Genomic DNA, 22,791 nt, shown 5'->3' with positions numbered 1-22,791 from the left:
TCTCTCTCTCTCTCTCTCTCTCTCTCTCTCTCTCTCTCTCTCTCTCTCTCTCTCTCTCTCTCTCTCTCTCTCTCATGTTGCTGGGTTCTAATTCTGAATGAGTGGAAAAAATGAATAACCTAGATTTCGATTGTGGAAGTGATTTACCCTGAGATTGGGTTACAAATTATGGGGGCATTTTGGGTTATTCGACCACAATTTTACCTCACCCAACCCTAACGTTCAACAAACAACAAACATATGTCTTCGGACGTCAACTGCCACTTGCCCGATCCCTCACGCCACGTCCCGCCACGTCATGTCAGGTCAAGAAAAAGGTGCTAGCGCAATTATACGTCCGTGCATGGCATAATTTCCGGTTAGTGACAGGCACTTCGAGTCCTAACTTCATTAATCTATTATCCTTTAGAGTAATTTAGTTTACATTTGAGCTTTTAGTTTAGTTTAGTTCACAACTTCAAAAGCCCAAAATCATATCACTACCCCATATTGCACATACTCACCATAAGCCTAGATTTCCTTGTGTGTTTAGGTTTGTGATTGTACATTTGCACATTTGCACATTCTATCTCTCTTAAGGTTAACACTCTACCTAGTGAAATGAATCCAATCCTTGTGAATTCAACAACCTTTCTTAATCCTTTTAGTTTACTTTTTTTGTACCATTTATATTTGAGGGTGGCTTTTTTGGCTAACAATCCTTTTAATTTAGTTTAAGTCACAACTGCAAAAGCCCAAAATCATATCACTACCCCATATTTGCACATACTCACCATAAGCTTAGATTTCCTTGTGTGTTTAGGTTTGTGATTGTACATTTGCACATTATATCTCTCTTAGGGTTTTTTTTTTTTGAAAGATATCTCTCTTAGGGTTAACACCTTAGCTAATGAAATGAATCAAATCGTTGTGGGTTCGACAACCTTTCTTAATCCTTATATTATTTGGTGTACCTTTTATATTTGAGGGTAGCTTTTTTGGCTAACAATCAATCTCAAAAAAACTTCTCAATCGACATGTGGTGATGAATTTCTTGAAGAACGAACTTTAAAAAAAAACCCACTTTGTTGAAAAATGAAGAATTGAACTTCTCTAAATTTTAGTTTCCTAATGGATTTTTGTTATTTGGTGATTAACTGTTTTATTGTTATTTCGTGCATTTCGATCATGACGGCTCGTCTCACAACTCTGATTCAGGTGTGTTTTGAAGTTTACTACTAGGGCTCTAGGGTTTGAGAAAAGAGTGAGAGGATAGGTGAGCGAGTAATGAGTGAGTTGGGTTTGAGCTGAGAGAGTGTGAGGTTGAGTGAAGGGAGCGCCAAATAAAAATCTTTGATATTCTCGGGTTGACATGTCATCAAATCATTTGAATATTAGGGAATATAATTATTGTTGTTTCTCCCACCCTCTCTATTTTCAAGACCTTGTTGTAAATAGTTATTACTTAGTGGGCATTCTTGTAATTAGCCAACTAGGGTTGTTATTGTAATTTATATTATGGTCTCATCTCTATATAAGAGATGGTTCCCTACTCAATAATACATACATATTCTCTTATTCTCTTGGTTGTTTCTCTCCTTTTTTAATCTTGTAGTTTGTGTTTTACAACACGTTATCAGCACAAATAGTTCTAACATTGAGTTTAATTTGTTGTTGCACGAAAAGCTCTGAAATTGTTGATCAACCAAGCAAAGGACGATCGTTCAACTTGGTTCAGGATCATCATAAAGAAGCAATTGGATTGGCTGAGTAGCTCCACAAACGGCATTCTCCGTGCTACACATAAAAGATGGAGATTATCCGTTCTGCAATGAGTAACGTTTTCTTATCTTAATTCCAATTCATATTTGCTAGCCTTAATTATATGATGAACAAATCACCATGAAGCATGAACCCATTGTCTTTGGTTGCGTTTTGAAATCTATATACGATGCATGAAGACCTAAATTTATATTCTTAATTTATTCGGATGATAAATACGTATGTGGTATATAAATTTGCGCATGTTTTGTGATTGAAATAGAAGACATAAAAATCTTCAGGGAGGCCAGTAGCCACCAAAATAAGCCCAATCGCATGCCTAGTAGTGCATACCAAAAGGCGCATGGATGAACGAACTTCAGATCCACTATCATTCTCTGACATTCGAACACAAGAGCGTGAATGCATTCTGGAAGTAATGCATGTAACCGGTAATGTAGGACCATTAATTTTGTCAATTATATCAACGGTTACATATATGGAATATTTATGCCTGAAGCATTTAGTGAAACAAATTAACATTGGTCATAATAAGGTTTGAATAAAATCCATTTAGAAATGTAACGTTATTTGTATAATGACGCGTAGCATTGATTGTGTTACTTAATTGTGACTTAATATATACGTTTTTTCAGTTACAGATTTGAATTGTGTCAAATTCAATGTCATTTAAGGGCATATAATGCCGGAAGCATTTAAGGGCATGTATAAAGACGTTATAACCAGAAGCATTTAAGGGCATGTAATGCCGGAAGCATTTACCAAGTTATAACCCATATATTATGGCATAAGCATTATGGGTCAAATTATTGTGCAAATTACGATAAAGACGTTATGAATTTAATCTTCGGCTATACCAATTTAAATTATGTCATTATAATCCATTATGCTAGAAGCATGAATTTTATTATAATCTATTATGCCAGAAGCATTTATCCAATTTAATACCTATGTGTAATGCTAGAAGCATTAATGAGATTTGTTCTCATTGTCTTTGGTATATACTTAACCACTGCATAAATGATATTTATTTAGTAATTTATGCCATATATTAAATATCGGTTAATTACCAAATTCAAATTACGTCAGTTTTATTTAATCAATTCTCAATTATGTTATCATTTATATGAATTGTTATGGGGATGTAATGACGCATTTTGCTGGAAGCAATTAATGATGCAAATGAATTTATTTTGCACGTAACCGCTACGATGTTTACATTTATTGGTTCAGTAATTACCAATGTTAATGCATATACTTTATGTCAATTAAATTGTTTCTGTTATGTTTAGTTTATTTCGATTTAATTGAAAATTACTTTCACTTTAAGTTGTAAGTAATGAATTAATAGCATATGTTGATTTATCTATTAATGATGAATATTAAATAAGGCTGAGTCAGAAACTCAAATCAAGCCTATGTGACAACAGTAAGTCCAAGCCAAGAGCTCAACCTAAGCTGCAAGGCTAGCACAAAAGCTCACCACATGTCGCCTTGAGTCCATGACAATGATTATAACTCTTCTCAAACTAGGCTCACCCAGTTGGATGCGATGTTTAGGCAAGTTCTTTTGAGGATGTGTACTTCAGTGAGCCTCGCTCCACCACCTCATCATGTTTTACCTGGTCGTATACAATTGGAGTTACCAAAAGGGTTGACTAATAACATTGCATTTCTTGGTAGACCATTCTTAGCCCAGTAGGCCTACTCTCCCTCTACGGGACCTAAAAGCTCAGCATACCTCTCAGATTGTGCCATGTAGACTTGTAAAGTATGTAGAGGTTTATCTCTTTCACTTTAATTAAAGTCAATTCCTTTGGTCCAGCAGAATCAAACAAAAGAAAAATAATCTAATGACACTGGTTTTTCGTACTTAGTCATTATGCATGTCTATAAGGCACTCCAAATATTTTCTTATAATAGCTGTTGTTAATACATTCACCATATGTAATGTGTAGTTAATTGCCAGAAGCATTTACACATAATTACATGACATATTTACTATGCTAAATTAGTAGCGTGGAATTAATATTATCAATTGTTACATGATTATAATTTGAAAATACACGTACCTAATGAACCGGAAGTTCAAAAGTGAACATGTAGTTCATGAATAAATCGAACTTGTAGTTTCAATAATAACCCCCTTAAGAAACTTGAAGTTTCATTTCAAAATTCATCAGACATGATAAAATCCGTAACTTTTATCATGTTAATTGGTAGTCTCCAGAAGAAACAATTTGAAGTAGACATATATATATTCCTTGCTTGAAGCAAAACATAATTATAGAATATTGAAATGAAAAGGCTTGATGCCTTAGAATCTAAATCGATCAAAATTGATATGAGTTATCAATATTAAGGAACTGAGCGTCTCGTCTGGCTGACGAGGTAAAATACCTCTATGTTTCATAAGAACGTTATCAAAAGGTAAGTTCATTGAAACCAATGCTTAAAACATTGAAACCACTAGAAAAATGGTGTAATATCTTTGCATAACCTTTGAATGTGCGGCCAGAAGCGTACATTGAATACATTCAAATTTATTAGCTAGAAGCTAAATGATTCGAGCAAATAGTAGCTATAGTATTGGTGTTTGATGCACTCGGGAAAAACATATGATGTACCGTATCCTCAACTCAATTATCACACGGGCATCCCCTTCAGAATAAAAGTCTTGTCTTTGATGACACATTATGTTAAGCTGCTCGTTAAGAATATTGAATACTAGACCATCATATGCAAAGACTAGAATACACACTATCTATTTATGCACAGAATGCAAAGGAAAATACATGGACCTATCCAACCATCATACAGACCAGTTAAATATTAATAGTTTTGGTTGATGCATCGACAAAAGTGATCAGATGTCACATCACTGTCCACAAGAAAATGTTGTGTTTGCTAAACTCTCACCCATGAAATTTAGGATACACCATTCAGATTATCTTATAAAGTCTATAAGGCTTGATAATGCCAGAGAGTTTACATCGATGTCTTCCGATGATTATTGCATATCCCTTGGGATCTGTTGAACATATAGATTTCTATGTTCACAACCAAGATGGTCTCGCAAGTAGAACCTTGGTAATGCGCACCAAGCTTCTAGTGTTTGCGTCGGGCTATGCAATCTTGCATGCAGCCATGTCGGTCCGGTTGAGGCCCACTGCTACCCGCCTTACTTTGTGTTACAGTTGGTGACTGGGTGCGAACCTGGTGTTTTGCACTTACACAGATTTGGGTGTGCAGTTTCCGTGCCAATTGTGCAGCCACAACGTACAAAATCGGGTCCTCAACAAAGGATGGACATATATGTCGATTATGAACCCTATCCATTATGTGCTCCTTAGAGCCCTTGACAGGAGATCTCTATACCACTAGATTTGCGGTCATCACTTTGATGAGACAGTCTTCCCGCCGTTAGGGGGAGATGACAATGTCACCGTTCCATATGAACGACCTGTAGAATGTCTCATCTTGATCCCCAAACCGCACATGTTATATTGAAGTGCGAAGAATTCTACTTCTAGTTAAAGTGCGAAGAATTCTACTTCTAGTTGAAGTGCGAAAAATTCTAATTCTAGTTGAAGTGCAAAGAATCATAGATCTACGTAGTGTAGCCCATAATATGCTACACACTTCACTAGATTTAGTTAAAGTGACGAGATCATATATACCTGCTGCAAACCTGCAAGGATAAATGTCCTCGTAGGACGTATCGTCCTAGTTGGATGAGGTACGGCCATGGCGGCTAACCAGTCATAGTCTCTGCCCAGAAGTGAGGTAGACCATTAGGTTCGAACGATTCTTATCCCTAGAAGAAGGTAAACTTGGCACAAATGAATCTTCTTGCCATCGCAATCTCAAACCAATTCAACTCACGAGATAAATCCGGATTATGGGTTCGTCCTAGAAGAGACGAAGTTGGGGGACGCTCCAACATTTAAACCCACTCCCGAGAATAGAAAATCTCTGTAAATTTTGTGAGATATTGAATCGGAATGAGAGTTCATCGATGATATGTTTGTATTTGCGGTGGCCACCGAATTATAATAAGTGATGATGTCGAACCTTGCTTCGTTGATAGATCTTAACGAAGAGACGACTGGCTAAAAAGGAAAGAAACAATCCAAGTCAAATCAGATTTCTTAACTAAGAGAAAGGTGTTATGGGCCTGTTGTTCCCACACCTACCCATGTTAAACCTATATTGTTTAGATGGGTATTTGTAAGGAAGCGTAATGAGAAAAACGAGATTGTGATATAAGTCTTGTTTAGTGGCGCAAGGATTTTCTCAACGCCCTGCGATTGATTACGAGGAGACGTACTTTTACTTTCCCGTAATGGACGTCATAACGTTCCACTACCTTATCAGTTTGGTAGTTTCCAAATAACTGAATAAGCAGCCTATGAATGTGGTAACAACTTATCTCTATGGGGATCTGAATATAGAGATATACATGAAGTTTCCTGAAGGACTTTTGTTACCCAATGCAAATAGTTCTAGACCACAGAACATGCTCTCCATTTGCTAGAGTAGTTCACTTTAGGGTTCAAACAATCCAGACGGAGTTAGTATAACCGTCTAACTGTCTAAGTGAATATTTACTTGGGATGGGATATATGAACAATGGACTATGCCCATGCGTGTTTATTAAGAAAACAAACTTTGGGTTTGCAATTTTTGGTGATCTACGTCAATAGCATGAATTTGATTGATACTCTTGAAGAGATCAAGAAAACCATAAAACACCTGAAGTCGGAGTTTGAGATAAAAAGATTTTCAGAGACCAAATCATTTTCTCGACCTGGAGTCATGTAAAGTGCAAATGGAATTTTGGTCAATCAATCAAATTACATCTAGAAGATGTTAAGATGCTTTAATGAGGATAAAACAAAGTCTTCAAGCTCACTCATAATTGTCTAAAGTCTAATGAGACCCGTATCATCGTGTAGATGATAATGAAGAGATATTGGGACCAGAAGACTCATATATAAGTACAACAGGCACATTATTGTACTTGGCTAAATGCCCTAGACTGAACATCTCACCCGATGTGAATTTGTTAGCTAGATATAGATCTGTGCCAACACGCTGCCTCCGTAAATGGCATAAAAGACAATTTTCCGTTACTTTAAATGTATGACGGAAAAGGGCTCGTTCTATCCCTAGGCATCATGGAATGGATCAACCGCCTATGATTCTTAGAATGATGTTTGCCTTGTTAAATATGCTGACACGGGTTATGTAAACCCACACAAGGCTTATTCCCAACTGGTTATGTCTTTACTATAGGGAATACAATAATCTTAGAGGTATATGAAACAAAAACCTCTTTAAATCATGCTGACTAATAAGTTATTCAAGAAGCATGATCAATGTAGTAGTTTTACCTAGTGTGTAGTTTTCAGGGGGAGTCAATATTCGGGGGAGTATTCTGAAGCATACTCTTGACCATTGTGTACTCTTTTTGTCCTTCGTCCAGGGTTATTTTGTCCCACTGGGTTTTGTTATCTGGCAAGGTTTTAATGAGGCACACATGTAATTGGTCACCTTGCTCATGCTGCATCTTGAAGATGCCTTTATTTGAAATATATGCATTTGCTCATCTTTTCCTTTCGACCACGGGTTTGTCCCACTGGGTTTACCGGGCAAGGTTTTGGTGTAGCAACTAATATGCATCTATCTCACACAGACTCACATCTTATGATCAAGACTGAACCGCTTCACCGAAATCAAGGGTTTTGACTATCACTGCTACTTGTGCGTTGTACTCTTTTCTCCTTCGACCAGGATTGTTTTTGTCCCATAGGGTTTTTATTACCTGGCAAGGTTTTGACGAGGCAACACCGAAGCACATATTAGGGGAAGCTAATGACAGAGAATACCCAAAGGGGAGTGTTGTAAATAGTTATTACTTAGTGGGCATTCTTGTAATTAACCAACTAGGGTTGTTATTGTAATTTACATCATGGTCTCATCTCTATATAAGAGATGGTTCTCTACTCAATAATACATACATATTCTCTTATTCTCTTGGTTGTTTCTCTCCTTTTTCAATCTTGTAGTTTGTGTTTTACAACAGACCTAACCTTTATTGATTTTGGACCATGAGTTTTCTTTTCTTTTTTTTCTTTTTTTTTCATGGCCCCTAAACTACGCTTTAGCTTAGAAACAAGGTTGCAAGAACCAAATTTACCTCGAACTAAGTAAGATTAACGATTTGACAATGCAACTAGTTATTGCTTAGCACACATCATCGACCTTGCAGGGTTTTTAGGTTGCGAGGTGATGATTACTCATGGTGCCCTATAACGTTCTTAGCTTTGGCTACAACTCAACACTTTTCCCTCTCTCTTGAACGAGTAATATAATTAAGTTTTTTTGTTAAGTTTTGCTAGATAGATGATATAATTAAGTTTTTAATGATTTTTGTTCCTAGCCAAAACGAAGTTACTGCAATCAAAACACATTTTTCGTTTTGGCTATAATGGTATCATCTATCTAGCCAAAACGAAGGATCAGCATACCAGTATATATATTCTCGTGGGACCAATATTCCTGAACGGGGCCTAAACCAAATATTAGATTTGGTTCTGCTTTGAAACCGGCCCGAGATCCTATTGCCAACTTTAACGCTCGGTATACTTGGCACTTATGAGTTTGTTCACCGTTGGATACTGTGACAAATCATACACTACTGTTGCAGGAGCAGCAGTCTGCGTTGGTTTCCCATTTGCAATTGGTTGGGGGTATGTATGCCGGTTTTTGAAAGATCGTCCAAATGTGTGCCACTGTATAATTTCATGAGTCTGATATGTCATTATGAGGTGAAGGTGTGGAATTGCATATATGAGTTGGTGTTTTCTATGCTTTTGACATTATCTGGCCAGTGATGAACACTGCTTCTCTACTCATATTAGCTTGTTTTGGTTTCGGTTTGGTGGACTTGCTTCTATATAGAGGATATTGCTCAACTTCTTGTTAACTCTAGGTAATGATTTCTGTATTATTTTGACAAGGTGCACTATTTTAAGTAACTTAGAGATATCTTAAGATTTTGTGTAGTACAGCAATGCATTCAACTGATTCAAATCTAAAACACACACTTAGCCATAGGCTTGAATATATCAAACCTTGAGCTTAATTATTGATCTGGCCAAAGGCCTACACATATGAAGCAGAGACTAAACACATAGTTTGCATACCTAATTAAACAACAAAACTGGAAGAGATCGACGCCATTCCAGTGCTAGCTATAGTCTGACTAAACCCGCCGTCACAATATACTTTCGTGGTGGAGAGACCAATTTCACAGTGAAGCGAAAGAGAGACTAGCTCCTTGCAGAAAGTGAAAATGCCAAAGGATTGAAGTTGCCCTGTCAGAGAATCCGCCCTCAAGAAGACCATTCAGCTACTAATCAACCATCTTTATTCTTCATTTCTTCCAGAGTTACATGAAGCAGGATTCACACACACACTCACTAAGCAGAAAGGAAAAGAGCACCACCATGATATACATTGTCCTCGAACCAAAAAGAGAGAACCGCCACCCCCGCCAGTATTGAGCCACTGGAGCTACTAATGGTGGGGGTGGCCGGCCAGCGAAAGCATGAAAGGGAGGAACACAGCAGTAGTGGTATTAAGAGGGTTCAACCACAGAGGGTTGGATTGATTGTTATAAGATTTTCTTTGGCTTGGTCATGAGGGCTATAAAAGGGTGTGATGACTAGGTGACTTTTCAGTTGGGTAAAGGAAACCAAAAGGAAAGTAAAGAGAAAAAGCAAGAAATGAAGGTTGCATTTGAGCATCTTCCAAAGCATATGCCATTGGAATATGCATTTTCGTACCTTGCTCACCAAACTGATCGATGACACCACCTCCATCCTCACATTCTGGCTTTCATTTTTCTTTTCCCGACACCTACGTACACTACACAAGTAAGACATTTTATAATGCTAATTTGACATATGCTATTTTTATGCTTTTGTTGTTGTTCTATGCAGCACGAGAGCATTAAGAGGTTTTCTGAGTGTGATGCAATAGGATTGTACTGCACGAGTTCATGTGAATGCCGAGTGCCAAATTGTTGGGATCAGGAGGGTGACACCTCTGTTTAATCTCGAGTGAATCTCACCCGTCCATTACAGTTCTGCACTACCTTAATCCCAATCCAACTTGCCTCTCTCACAACCTTGGCTAAAGCTAAAGGCTTAGTTCAACAAGACCTCTAAGATAGTATTAGATTCAAGCAAGTCACTCATGGGCAAATGCTACTCAGTTTGCTGGGTGTCACCAAATCATGTCATGCATACAAACTGATACTTCAGTATCTTTTACATGGCATCCAACCCTCTGCGTGCAATTTTTATGTCTTCATTCTTCTGTTGCATAGATATGATGTTAGGTTAATTCTTTTTTCAATTTTCTTTACTATTTGTCTGAGTGAGATCTCATGCTCTCTTAGTGACACCAGCCATTCTATAAAGCACACAAAGCTTCATCCTCTTTCTATTTGATTGCGTAATGCCTTGTGAAAGAAGGTTCTCTATTGGTAGGTCTTTAAGTATTATTTGCTTAAGGGGTCAACTACTGTTTGAATCTTTGTGAGTCAGGTGCCACCATTTTATGTAAAGTGTTACTTTCTGCTTCATTCAGTTGATATGATTAAGCAAACTCCAATCCCTAATATTCTTCTTGGCAAACTTCATCTCTCACTGTTACTCAGACTTGAAACGATGAGTCATGGTTCTTCCATTATGAAGCATGAAATCCAATTTGGTTGATCTTCATATTGAAACAAGATTTAATTTGGTGGCTTTCAGAAAATATATGCTAGTTTTCTCGGACTTAACAGTTAACACAAACCCAGTTCCGGCCTCTCAATCCAGTAGAGTACTAAAAAGGCTTCAAAATCTAAGGATGACACAATGCAGCATATCAGACTCCAACAAAAGTACATCAATAGGCTCCAGTTTAGTTCAATTTGGCCTACTCATCGAACACCAGGTGAGTTTTCAAGTAGAAAAGTGGAATGTGTTATGTAACTTGTATCAAATATGCTATTGTTAGGCAATAAAGCTAAAGTAAGGCCGAATGATTAACGAGGAATGACCCTTTGAAGAGAGAAAAAAAAAGGGAAGTTGTTGACATGTGTGATCTCACGACAGTAATACTGTAATAGTTCTATATTCTTAATGCAGGAGGAATATTATCAGGCACCAAACATTATACTAACTCAGATTGATATATTGCAAGGGAATTCCAAGCGGAACAAAGAAAAAAAAATTCATTAAAAAAAGTTCCAAACACAGCAAGGAGATACTACAATGTTGAAACAATGTTGAAAAAGACTTCAACAAAAGCACATCGCACTACATAAACTGCATATAATAGAGATCCCAGTCTACTATCTTCTCCTCATCTTTGATTTGAATATGAAATTGTGACTAACAATATGAAGTATGACGACATAACTGTCTACAATCATATGATTACATTATTTTATTACACAAAGTAAAGCAAATATTTGTTAGCAGGACTGAGATCTACAATGAAAGATGAAATCAAAAAGTTTTCTGTTTATATATGTATTTGTTTTTTACTTCTTTATTTTGATTTTCAACACTGTTAGCTAGCACAACTAGTTTTACAACCTGTGGCTATACTAAGCATATTCACCTCTAAAAAGCTATACTAAGCAACTTACATGAGAAGACGGGAAACTGTGATATACAAAGATCAAAGTGTTAAAAGCTACCTGAGATAGGTAGACTCACGAAAATGACATTCAGTCATTTGAAACAAGTGGTGGATGGCATCAGTAGATTCTTTAGAACCACTTTTTTCCACTCTTGGATTGCTTGAGCTTCATCACTAGTTCCTCACGTTCAGCTTCTACCTCTGCGTATCTCAGGCTCATGCTCAAGTAGCGCTCACGAATCTCTTTCAGTTCTGTCTCTAGAGATGATTTCGAGCGTTCAAATCTATCTTTTGCCACTACTTCGGCTTTTGAATTTTGATGAGCATCTGCATGGTTTTGTCGTACTAGCCTGTGGGGTACAATAGATATTAATGTCTGTCAAGATTCATTTAAAGAACGAAGGAAAATGCTACTCTCATTTTATGCTTTGAGCGCTTAACGTGTTCCTCTTACACTCACCTATCAAGTTGAAGTTTATAAGTGTTATTTGCTTCCATTGCCTTAACAAGTTCATCCTCAAGCATCTTAATCTTCAAACCATGGTCTACTGTAACATCACGAGGACTCCCATCACGGCTGTCAATTCCATTATCATCCTGTAAGGGAAACATAATATCAACACAGATGTTTTGAAAAGATACATAAGATCATCGATATTTAAGATGTCTAACCACTCTTTAATACTGTTTGCTCCAAGAAAATTATTTATCTTTCGTAATTCACTGTACCTTATCATTCTTCACTAGAGGCTTCCTTCTATTATCACGACGATGACTGGTATTCTTTACCATTTCACTCTGTTAAATAAATGCATGTCAGAAATACAAATTGTTTCAGTCTTGAGTAACTGTTAACATGCAAATAAAAACGAAACAGTACTTACTTTTGAGAGCTTCTTATCCTCAGTAACTTTAGTACTGCTTCTTGACTTTAGATCCCTCTGGTTCGGTTTTTCTTCCCTAATTAGCTTCAATTCTTGTTCAAGGGATTGAGATCTTCTTCGGCACACATCTTTCTCCTCCTCAAGTAACTGTAGTTTTTGCTGATACTGCTCATTGGCTCTTCTGAACTGGTTGAGCTCATTCTTCAGCTCAGCATCTTGAGCACATAAAGCCTCTTTCGCAATTAGATCACCTTTCATCTGCAGAATTTTCCTCTCCAATACAGCTTTATTATGTTTGCAATCCTCCAATTCAGATAAGACCATATCCAATGTTGAAATCTTCTCGAGGAATGAATTCTTCTCTGCCTTCAGATATTCATATTCCTCAGACACGGAATCCAATAGCTCTTCTGATTTCTCTTTCTCAAGCTTGGTCGCCTCAAGCTCAGTCTTTATAGCCAACACTTGATCCTGACAATGAGTTAATTTCTCCAGTTGAGCATCCAGTAGAGATTCCAATTTCTCTTTCTCAAGCTTAGTCACATCAAGCTCCTTCTTAACAGCCAAAAATTGATCCTGACAATGAATTAAATTTTGCAGTTGAACCTTCAGATTGGTAGATTCTTCCACCAGTTGTTGTTGTTCATAATCAGAAACTGTAAGCTTTAGTTCCAGATTGTTCACAGCAGTCTTCAATTTTGCTTCACTTGACTTGTAATTCTCCAACAGCCTCAATAGCCTTTCATGGTCAGCCATCATTGTTTCCTGGAGCTGTTTAGAAGCAGTAAGATCAACTGACAGGCCTTGTAGCTTCTCTTCATATTCTGTTCTCATAATATTGAGTTCATTCTCAGCCTGTATCACTCTAGACTGAACCTCTTGCAGAGCACATTCAAGATCTACCTTCTCAGCTCGTAATCTGGAGGCTTCCTGCAAAGCACCTGAAGCTAGTTCTTCGCTTCCTTTATGAATCTCAGAGAGTTGCTTGGTGAGTTGTTCAACCTCTTGCTGAAGGTTCTCAGCTTCAATTTCCTTCTCCAAATACATCTTATTCAACAAGCTCTGTTCCGACATAAGTTCCTCCCAATGTTGGATGGATTCATCACGAAGTGCATCTAATTCTGAATTTAGGATTTTCTCTTTTGAGGCAATGCTTTCCATCATCACACATAAATCTTGTTCCAACACTTCAACTCTTCTCGAGCAATCTTCAAAGCGCTCCTGAGATTCAGTCAACCTTGCCTCCAAGTGGGTGGATTGCTCATGCAACTCCAGCTTTTGTGTTCTCAGCTCCTCATTTGATTTCTGCAGCAAATTGCACTCTTCAATGAGGGTCTCGATACTAGCTTGTAACTTTGGATTTTCCCTTTTCAGAAATTCACATTCTTCTCGAGCTTCTGACCACTGACTTTGCAAGTCCACTAATTTCTGCTTCAGTTCAACTTTATCAGATTCCATCTCAACTTTTAAGGTACTGATCTCATCTTGGAGACTCTGAGAATAAGATTTTGAATTCTCTAGTTCTAATCGATTAGCCTCCTTTTCATCTGTCAAACATCTTAGCTGAACTTCTACAGCAGAAATTTGTTCTGATAATTGTGTGTTTTGTTGTTGAAGCTCAGACAAGTGAAGTTCCAGTTCATGTTTATCAGCTTCAAGCTCTGAAGATTTCTTTTCAAGTATCTTATTGGTAGAAACATGTGTATCCACACTGCTGCTAAGCACCACTAAATCATTTCGCAAATCATTCAAACACTTGGTGGTGAGCTCACTTTCTCTTAGCACAATTTCCATGTGTTCTTCTAGCTCGACTTTTTCCCTTTGTAGATCGGAAAACTGAGCCTCTAATTCATTGTGCACCTGCCTTAGAACCCCGGTTTCTTCTTCTTTGGTTAGCAAGTTATCCTCCAGTTTGGCTATCTCAGTCCTTTTCTCAGTCAATTCTTTCTCCAGATCTGTGACTTTAATTTCGAGCTCCATTTTTAAACTCTCAAGCACTTGAACTGAAAGATCATGATTATTTGTTATCTCCCCAAGCACCATCTTGTTGCAATTCTCCTCTGCATTTTTCATGTAAGATTTCCTTTCAGTGACTTTGGACTCAGAGCTGGTAAACAAATCCATCAAAAGCTCAGTGGTGGGAAGATCAACAGGTGCATGTCCCCCTGCGGAAATGTTCTTTGCTTCCTTAAGCTTGAATAAGAGTTCAAGGTTTTCCTGCGTCAGCTCATTGCAATCTGTCTCCAGCTCGTGCAACTTTTCTTTTAAGACTTCAATCTGTCTGACCAAATCTGTTTCGCCTCCATTCATGGTAATGGACCCCATGTCTGCAGAATGCGTTTCTTTCAGAGACTCAGATAGCTTCTCTTTCAATTGAATAATCTCTTCTTCTTTATCAAATATTGTACTTCGGTATTCCATCTCAATATCCGAAAGGCTTCGTTTTTCCAGACCTGACCCCTTCTCTACATCACAGTTTTTCTCATCAAGAGCCTGTTCCAGCTGTTGCACCATATCTTGTAGCTTGTTCTCTGATTCCTGCAATTTTTGCAGCTGACGCGTTAGATTGCTGTTCTCTTCTGCAGTTATTTGGATTGAATTTTCCATTTCACTAAATTTTGATTGTAGTTCTAACAGATTCTCTAACTCCATCTTTTGTTCTTCAATTGTCTCTTCCAGCTCCTGGAGAATGGAAACCAGCTCAATATTCGATTCTTGGCTCCTCTTCAACTGCAGGTCCAGATTGGCAATGGATTCTTTTTGAAACTTCAGTTCATCTTGTAATGCCTTCTCTATATGAGAAACTCCAACTTGAGGTAAATCCTTGCTACCTGTTTGTCTCATTGCTGAACTCCCAAATGACACTTTTAAGTGCTCAACTTCTTTCTTCAAGCTATCACGTTCTGCATACGCTGCTGAAAGCTCCATATTCAAATTTGCCTGTTTTTTTGACTGATCAGAGAATTCTGCCTTCAGTATATCCAAATCAAGCATTAGTTTCCGTGCATTCCTCTCCCACATCTTAGCTTCTGCATGTAGCTCTTCAATAGTAACTTCTGCGGTTTCCAGGAGGTTTTTAGAAGAACCAGTGGTTCTCAAAGGTGATCCTGGAATATCTTTGCGAGAATTCTGGGAATGATTTCCTGAACCTGTGATCCTGGAGTTAAATGATGAATGATTGGATGGATAAGGAATGGCTGGGAAACTGCCAGGCATGGAATTAGTTTGAGAGCCAGTTGAATCTTGTCTTCCAATCATGAGGTTCCCTTCACCACTAAGGTTGCTTTCTGGGGAAACAGGGCCCCTTCTTACAGAACCCTCTACTGATTCATAGCTGCAATGTGAACCTACAGCAGAGAAACTACTTCCCTACAAAAAGTGATTAATGTATTTATTTTCATAGCAAGGATAGACTGTTAAACAGAATGTGGATAATGCAACTTGTAAAAATTAAAAATATAATGGTTTTGACCAAAAAAAAAAGTCAAAATAATGGTCTAGAAACTTGAAGGTTGAATGGATACAATATAAATGACTCCTTCTATATATGAAATATTAATTTTCAGATAACTCTTCATTTCTAGATCACGTTTTATATTTGATGCAACACCAAGGAAAGGTGCCAAGGAAGCAGTCAATGTTTGTGTTGCGACAAGGTTCTGAAAATACATAATCACAGAATCAAGGAAAGATAGTGTTTACTAAGGGAAAGAGTAACATACCCTACTTCCAGGTTCTCCAGGATTTGAGGTCAAGCCAAAATCTTTTGTGGAGGAAGATCCGAGACTCCTTCCAGATGTACTATCAGATCCATCTGATTTGCCGTCAACAAAATTACCACTTGCATTTTGTTCTTCCAAAAAACTGCTAGTTTCTTTTGAATCTACATCCCTGAAAAGTGTGCAGAGAATCTTCACAATCAAATACAACACTCATTTTAGAATCTAATACAAGCAATATTTTATCACTAACCTGACCCTTGCTCTTGGCTTTAGGCAGTTAATTTTCACCTGAAAAGCAGAAGCACAAGATCAGAACTGCTTAGAAGACTACTCCAATATTTCCTTCTAGTGGAATAAGTGGAGTGAAGGACAACCAACATCATTCATGTTTCCACATAAATACGTAAGATAACTGCTCACATGAACCATACCATCCTGGATTGACTTCACATTAATATAAACTGCTGGCTATGCCAGTAACTTCAAAATACTTGGAAAGGATCAAAGTTAACAGTGTTTTTCACTAGAATACATCAAGTTCCACGATTTAGAACATCAACAATGACCCATCTTTTTAAGAAAATAAACATCAGACTTTAAAGGCATCACAGAAGTATAATCCTCAGAGATACATAATACTCTACTACATTCAATCAGCACACTGCAAATGCTGTTAATCATAGCAAAATCTTTTGATTCAACATGTAGCTTTAAATATCTCAGGGAGAGAAAAGGGACTGATTGTGGTGCAACATGTCAAACATCTACACACAATACATGCATAAATGTGCAAGAATCAAACCTGTAACACTGTCCCATAGTTGCACTTTTTCAATGGAAGAGAAACTGGGGCAGTAGAACTTGAAGTTATATAATCTGACATATTGACTGTAGCCTCTCCAAGGATTCCAGATCGAGCCGATCCCTATGAGCAAAAAGTCATTCAAGACACTACTGTTAGAATTCACAACAACAAAAACATAAGTTATTCAAGAGCCTTCATCGAATCAACGAAAACGACAAAGCTAAATTGTACTCCACACATTCATTAGCACATTTCAATCAAAATCATGGACACTGACAAGTAGTATACCATGGCAACCACCAGCTTGAAGAAACAATCTTCCATCTCCTTGGAATTATCATCCTGCGAAATCCATATAGACTCCGAAAGCGCCTCACTCCACTGACAGCTCCCATTACGCACCACAGCCTTGCTCGACTTCGCAATCGGCTTCCCAGTTTCCACAGACACAATAGACACAAACAGCTTGTCCCATCCTCTCGGCACCTACAACCATAACCACACACACACATCACCATCACTAACCAAACCAAAATTCCTCATCTCACACACATTTCCATAAAAAAAATTATCAAAAACTGAAAAACACATCCAAATTACGAATCATCACAAATTTCACACACAGAACACAATCTTCTACCTCCATTACTGATCCTCACTCTCAAAACCTCAAATAATCAAAGAAAAAACTCAAAGAGAGATACGATATCAGTGATACCTGAACGGCCTTGAACTGTGAGAACTTGAAATCGATTCTCTCGCCGGACTTGGCCGGCCTATTCCTGTGAATCCTGAACATCTTCGTCTTCCTCCTCTCGCTGAGAATCGAGCTCAGCAGCCCATCGTCTTCAACAATGCCACGTCGCCTTCACAACCGCCATTACCAAACAGAGAGAGAGAGAGGAGGTTAGATAGGTGGTCATTGTTGCGGAGAGAGAGAGAGGGTGGAGATGATAATAATAAAACCCCTCCTCTACTTTTTTTGGCGTTTCTTTATTGCCGTTTCGGCATCGCCTTCTCTACCTGAAACTACTGCTACTCTCTTCAGTGTACGTATGCACAGCGGCGCACGGTAAGCCCCAAGCACCCGTGTCTTGTTACGCGACACGTGGGATGATGAGTCAGAGTTCGCCACGTGGCGGGGATCGATTGGGTTCGGTAATTAAGAGGGAGGATCTAAGGGTCGCAGTCGGGAAAATGATTAAATAAGGAAACGGTGGGGTCAGGGAGGGAATGTTTGAAGTTGATTAATTTATTTTATTTCTTCTATTAGCATCGACGCCGTCGACGTCGTCTTAGATTGTGTGTATTATTTTTTCCCAGATTTTGTGGCTTTTTTGTGTAGTGGGGCCTACCTTGCGAACAATGCTTCGGGTGCTGTGGGATAATATATAGGACAAAAATCCGGATCCTCTTTGTAAGCTTCGTTCTTTTTTGGACGGATTTGGGATTGGTGGAGGTTTCAATTCGTGAGATTCTGAGTGCATTTAGATCGATCAAACATTTATGTTCATCGTATAGTAAGTTGTTGGGTGGAAATTTCTGCGAAATGCCAACTAATCAAGTTGTTTTAGTTGGGGTTACTACTAACGCGGTCAAATCATTTACTATGTTTAAGAGATGATTCTTAAGAGATGATCCTTAGAATTTAATAATGAACAAAATAACAACGTACCTTACGAGTAATGATTTATTACTTAGTTTATATGTCATATTCTAGGATTTTGTGTGTTGAACGTTTCATGATTGGTGGCAAAGAAGATGGATGTAATTTAGTGGTGGGGTGTTACCTTCATGCATGTAGATGTAGTTGAAGTCATCATTTAATTAGTCATTTTCTAGAATGACTAATACTTTCTAGTTATGTTATTGTGAGTTGATCAATGTTTAGTTATCCTCAACCGTAACTGGATTAGAATGGATACAATTGTGAGGATTTTGAGATTGAATGTTGCAAGAAATGACTACGTGCATATTTTTGGGAGGGAACTCTTGCCATCCTAACAATAGTTTACACTTTCTTACTTGACAGTGAATTAAACAAAATCAAATATCTAAGTGCGTAGTACAAACCAAATATCACTCTTCTTGCGCCAAATGAGTTATGACACAACACTTATAAAGGATGTTATGACTTTGGGACTTAACACTTGATTGAGTTTTAACGCCAAAAATCCAAATCGGTTGCCTTAGACTCGATATATCGGAACTCTTACTCAATAGCGGCCCAGGGAATAAAAGTTTGGTGATGTAGTTGAAGACTTGAAGGTACCGTTTCAAGCAACCATATTCTATTGTGAGTGCTTCACCGAAATTGAACGAGAACAAATAAGGATGTGAGGACTTTGAGATCGAATGTTTGAGAAATGACTATTTTCTGGCGGGAACTTTCTTGTCCTCCTATAGCTAGTTTAAACTTTCTTATTTGACAATGAACAACATAAAATCTAAGTGCATCATAGAAGTCGTAGATCACTTTCCCTGCGACTAAATGAGTCAACAACATTTCCTAAGCGTATATATATAAGATATAGAGTTAGGGATTAACACTTGGGTTTTACGTCCAAGAATGCGAAACAAGTTGCAAATTTCTGTAGTTCAATATTGCTGTGTCCACTTTTATTTTGATTTTATTTATAGAAAAAGGCGTCATTCTATATATTAATTAAAAAAATAGAAACCAACATAAACATGATTCGTCATCAAAGAGTATGAAAAAAAAAGAATGAACCGTACCAAATAACATAACCTAAACAATTTCAATGTTGGAAACCCTAGCATGAAAACCAAAGTAACCAAGAACCAGACATGTTAGATCGAAATCTAACTTATTCGTAACCAAAGTGATCACCAACAGCTCCTCGTCCACAACATCCTCACCTACGTACAACAATACCTCATGGAGGAGACTATGAATGCCAGACTTTTCTTGGTACCAAAGCTTCTCTTCCTCACTTTATTTGGACCTGAAATCCGGCTTCCAATCCAGATAGAAAGAGTTGGAGATTGTACCAGGCTTATGAAAGGCTCTCCAAACTTGAGCAGCTCTACGACAATCTCTCACAAACAGGGGCGGAGCTGTGTCACGGCCTGACGGGGTCCGGACCCCTGTCAGGGTTCTAACTGACACACTGATCTCCATGCAGTTTTTCATAAACTACCCACTAAGTACCTTCCATTTACATAACAGACCACCCTCCCCATTACAAACCCACGTGATGTTCTATTTTGATGTACAGAAAGAAAGTATTATAGTAATAAGAATATATGTAAAACAAATAACAAATTAGGTTTTTTTTTTTTTTAACAAAAGTCAAAATAAGATATTACTATTAGAGTTTTATAAAGAAGCTATTAGGTACCGAAGAAATAGCTCTTTATGGTTGAAGCTCAGAGCAGCCTCTACCATGATTTTTCAGCACTTCTCTTCCTGCAATTTAAAGGCATAATCTGATCTTTTGAATCTTATTCATGTATTTTTTATTGAACTTGTTACACTTATCAATTTACCACGGCTATATTTGTATATGAAAAAAAAAATCATAATTAACAACGTGTGCACTTAACAAGTAGTTAGTTAAAAGAAAAATGAATAGAACATTCTAATATAGTGTTTCATGACCGAATTTATTGTCGATGCTTTTAATTAATTTTTACTTATTAACAAAAAATTATTTTACCTTTTACGTCTAGACCCCCCAAGATGTAAATCCTGACTCCGCCACTACTCACAAGATGCAAAAGAGTTTCATCAGAAGAGTGACATAAAGGGCAAGAAGAATGTTAGTCAGCAACTTTTTATGTCCATAGAAAGGTTTTAAGCTTAGGAGGAATGTCAAGTTTCCAAATCAACTTCCATTGCGAACCATGGGGATTAGAGAAATCAAAGAGAGAATTGTAAGCAAACTTAACTGAAAAACAACCATTAGCGGTAGCTCCCCATATCATAGTATCACTGCCAGAGTTCTCAAAACCGGTAGGAACATTAATAACTTGATTAACAACATCCACATAAACAGAAGCCATTAGAAGAGGAATATTCCAGCCTTCATTATTCCAAAAATCACATATATAAGCATTTCTATTAATAGTTGCAGAAGGAAGAGCATGGTTAATGTGAGCCTCAGGAAGTAACCAATTATCATACCAAAACTTGATGGACATATCATCACCCACACGCCATTTTAAATTCTTGCTAATAAGCTTAGCTCCATGAATGATGGTTCTCCAGGTACTAGAACAGTCAGAGGAAGGCATATATTTATCATCAAAGTCGACACTACTATTTTTGGCAAAATTCTAGTATATCATATGGTATAGCATGCCTCACAAAATGTGTGGCTATCATTGATTAAAGAATCAACTAAATGACTATGTAATGATTATTTGCCCCTTCAAAAGTCCTTATGTGTCATACAATTTGACATATTTGCAATAGGCATGTCATACCATATGATATGGGAGACAAACCCCTATTTTTGAGATACTTTTCAGATAACATGGTGGCCCATAAACCTTTGTCATTTTCAAACATTCTCTAACTAATCTTGGCTAGCATAGCTTGGTTCATATCAACAGACTTTTTGATTCCCAAACCTCCAAGGTGCTTTCACCAAATGAACTTTTTTCTTATCATCAGCATCACCCTAGAGAAAATCCCTATTCAATTTATCAAGTCTGTCACAGAGGCTCACAGGAAATTTTGCGATTTGCATGCATAATTAGGGATAGCAGAAGTAACAGATTGAATAAGAGTTAGTCTACCTGCCATTTTCATTGGGTTTTGCTGCGTTTCTTGAATTTCTAATTGAACAAGAGTTAGTCTACCTGCCATTTTCATTGGGTTTGCTGCGTTTCTTGAATTTCTGAGAGGTTGTTTCTGGACTTGGGTTAGTTCATATTTTTAGGTGGGTTGTTTCATGTTTTCTTTTCTCATAGGTCTTGATCTCATAACTAAAACTCCAAACCCTAAGAAGTAAGAACTAATTGTTCTAGTTTTGTTGTTGTAGGCAATTCCATAAGATAAGTTTGTTTTGACTCGATTTCTATAAGATAAGTTGAATGTAAGTTGTAGTACGTTAATATGATCAATATTCGATCTCCATCTTTAACATGATTGTTGTACGCAATTCTGTTTGTTAAGCTAGTTGCTCAATATGAAGAGTTCAATTAATCGTTAAACTTTTGTTGAATATCATATGGTAGATTATGAGACGTTTGCAAGCATAAATAAACTAACTTTAATTTATCTTTTATTCTTGTTACTATGATCAACTTCAGATTAACTTCTTTTTTTTTTTTTTCAGGCCCATCAATCAAGAGTATAACTTTAGAAGATCGACAATGGGTATCAGTTGCAGCAGAGCTAATGGTAGAATTAAGGCAACAAGTTTTGGATATGATACAGTAAAAATAAAGTTTTTTGCTGTTTGTTAGGAGATGGTGAAAGTGCCCATCATGGAGTAGTCTCGGTCTCGAATAGGTGGTTTGAGCATCTTCCTGATGACTTGATTGAGATGTTGCTGAAGCGGTTATCACTCATTTATTCACTAAAGTTCTCTGCTGTGTGTACATCATGGAGATGAGCATCGTCAAAATGGTGTCAACGAGCAACCCTTTTTCCATGACTGGTTTGGCTTGTGGACTCGGCAACTACACAATGTAATCTGTATAGTCCAAGTGAAGACATTGTTTAAGTTTGTTGGAAAAAAGTGTGGCTTAGATTAGACCCCTTTGGAATCCCACATCAGAAACGTGAAGAGTTATTCTTAGGTTATAAGGAATGGTACCACACACACTAATGACAATGCCTTTTGTATTAAAACCCCATACTTGTTTCTCATCCGGGTGGCTAAACTAAGAATAATATCGACATTTCTAGACTCGTGTGTGTGAGACCTTCGAGGCCCGTCGG

The 22,791-nt window shown here is 37.5% G+C and overlaps 1 protein-coding gene across 1 annotated transcript; it reads right to left on the bottom strand.

Annotated features, from left to right (window-relative positions):
* Positions 1 to 11,367: 11,367 nt before the first annotated feature.
* LOC101308313 lies at positions 11,368 to 17,688 on the bottom strand. Its single transcript, XM_004306123.1, has 9 exons — positions 17,596 to 17,688; positions 17,166 to 17,363; positions 16,875 to 16,997; positions 16,323 to 16,360; positions 16,073 to 16,241; positions 12,351 to 15,719; positions 12,196 to 12,264; positions 11,927 to 12,063; positions 11,368 to 11,816 (listed from the first exon to the last, which is right to left on the bottom strand). Exons 1-9 carry the CDS (start codon positions 17,674 to 17,676, stop codon positions 11,597 to 11,599), a joined length of 4,404 nt encoding a protein of 1,467 aa, XP_004306171.1. The 5' UTR covers positions 17,677 to 17,688; the 3' UTR covers positions 11,368 to 11,596.
* Positions 17,689 to 22,791: the final 5,103 nt, after the last annotated feature.

The sequence above is a fragment of the Fragaria vesca genome, linkage group LG6 (assembly GCF_000184155.1).
Source record: "Fragaria vesca subsp. vesca linkage group LG6, FraVesHawaii_1.0, whole genome shotgun sequence".
In the NCBI taxonomy this organism is placed as follows: Eukaryota; Viridiplantae; Streptophyta; class Magnoliopsida; order Rosales; family Rosaceae; genus Fragaria; species Fragaria vesca.
The sequence above is the reverse complement of the archived record's forward strand: the minus strand, read 5'-3'. Positions and strand labels throughout refer to the sequence as shown.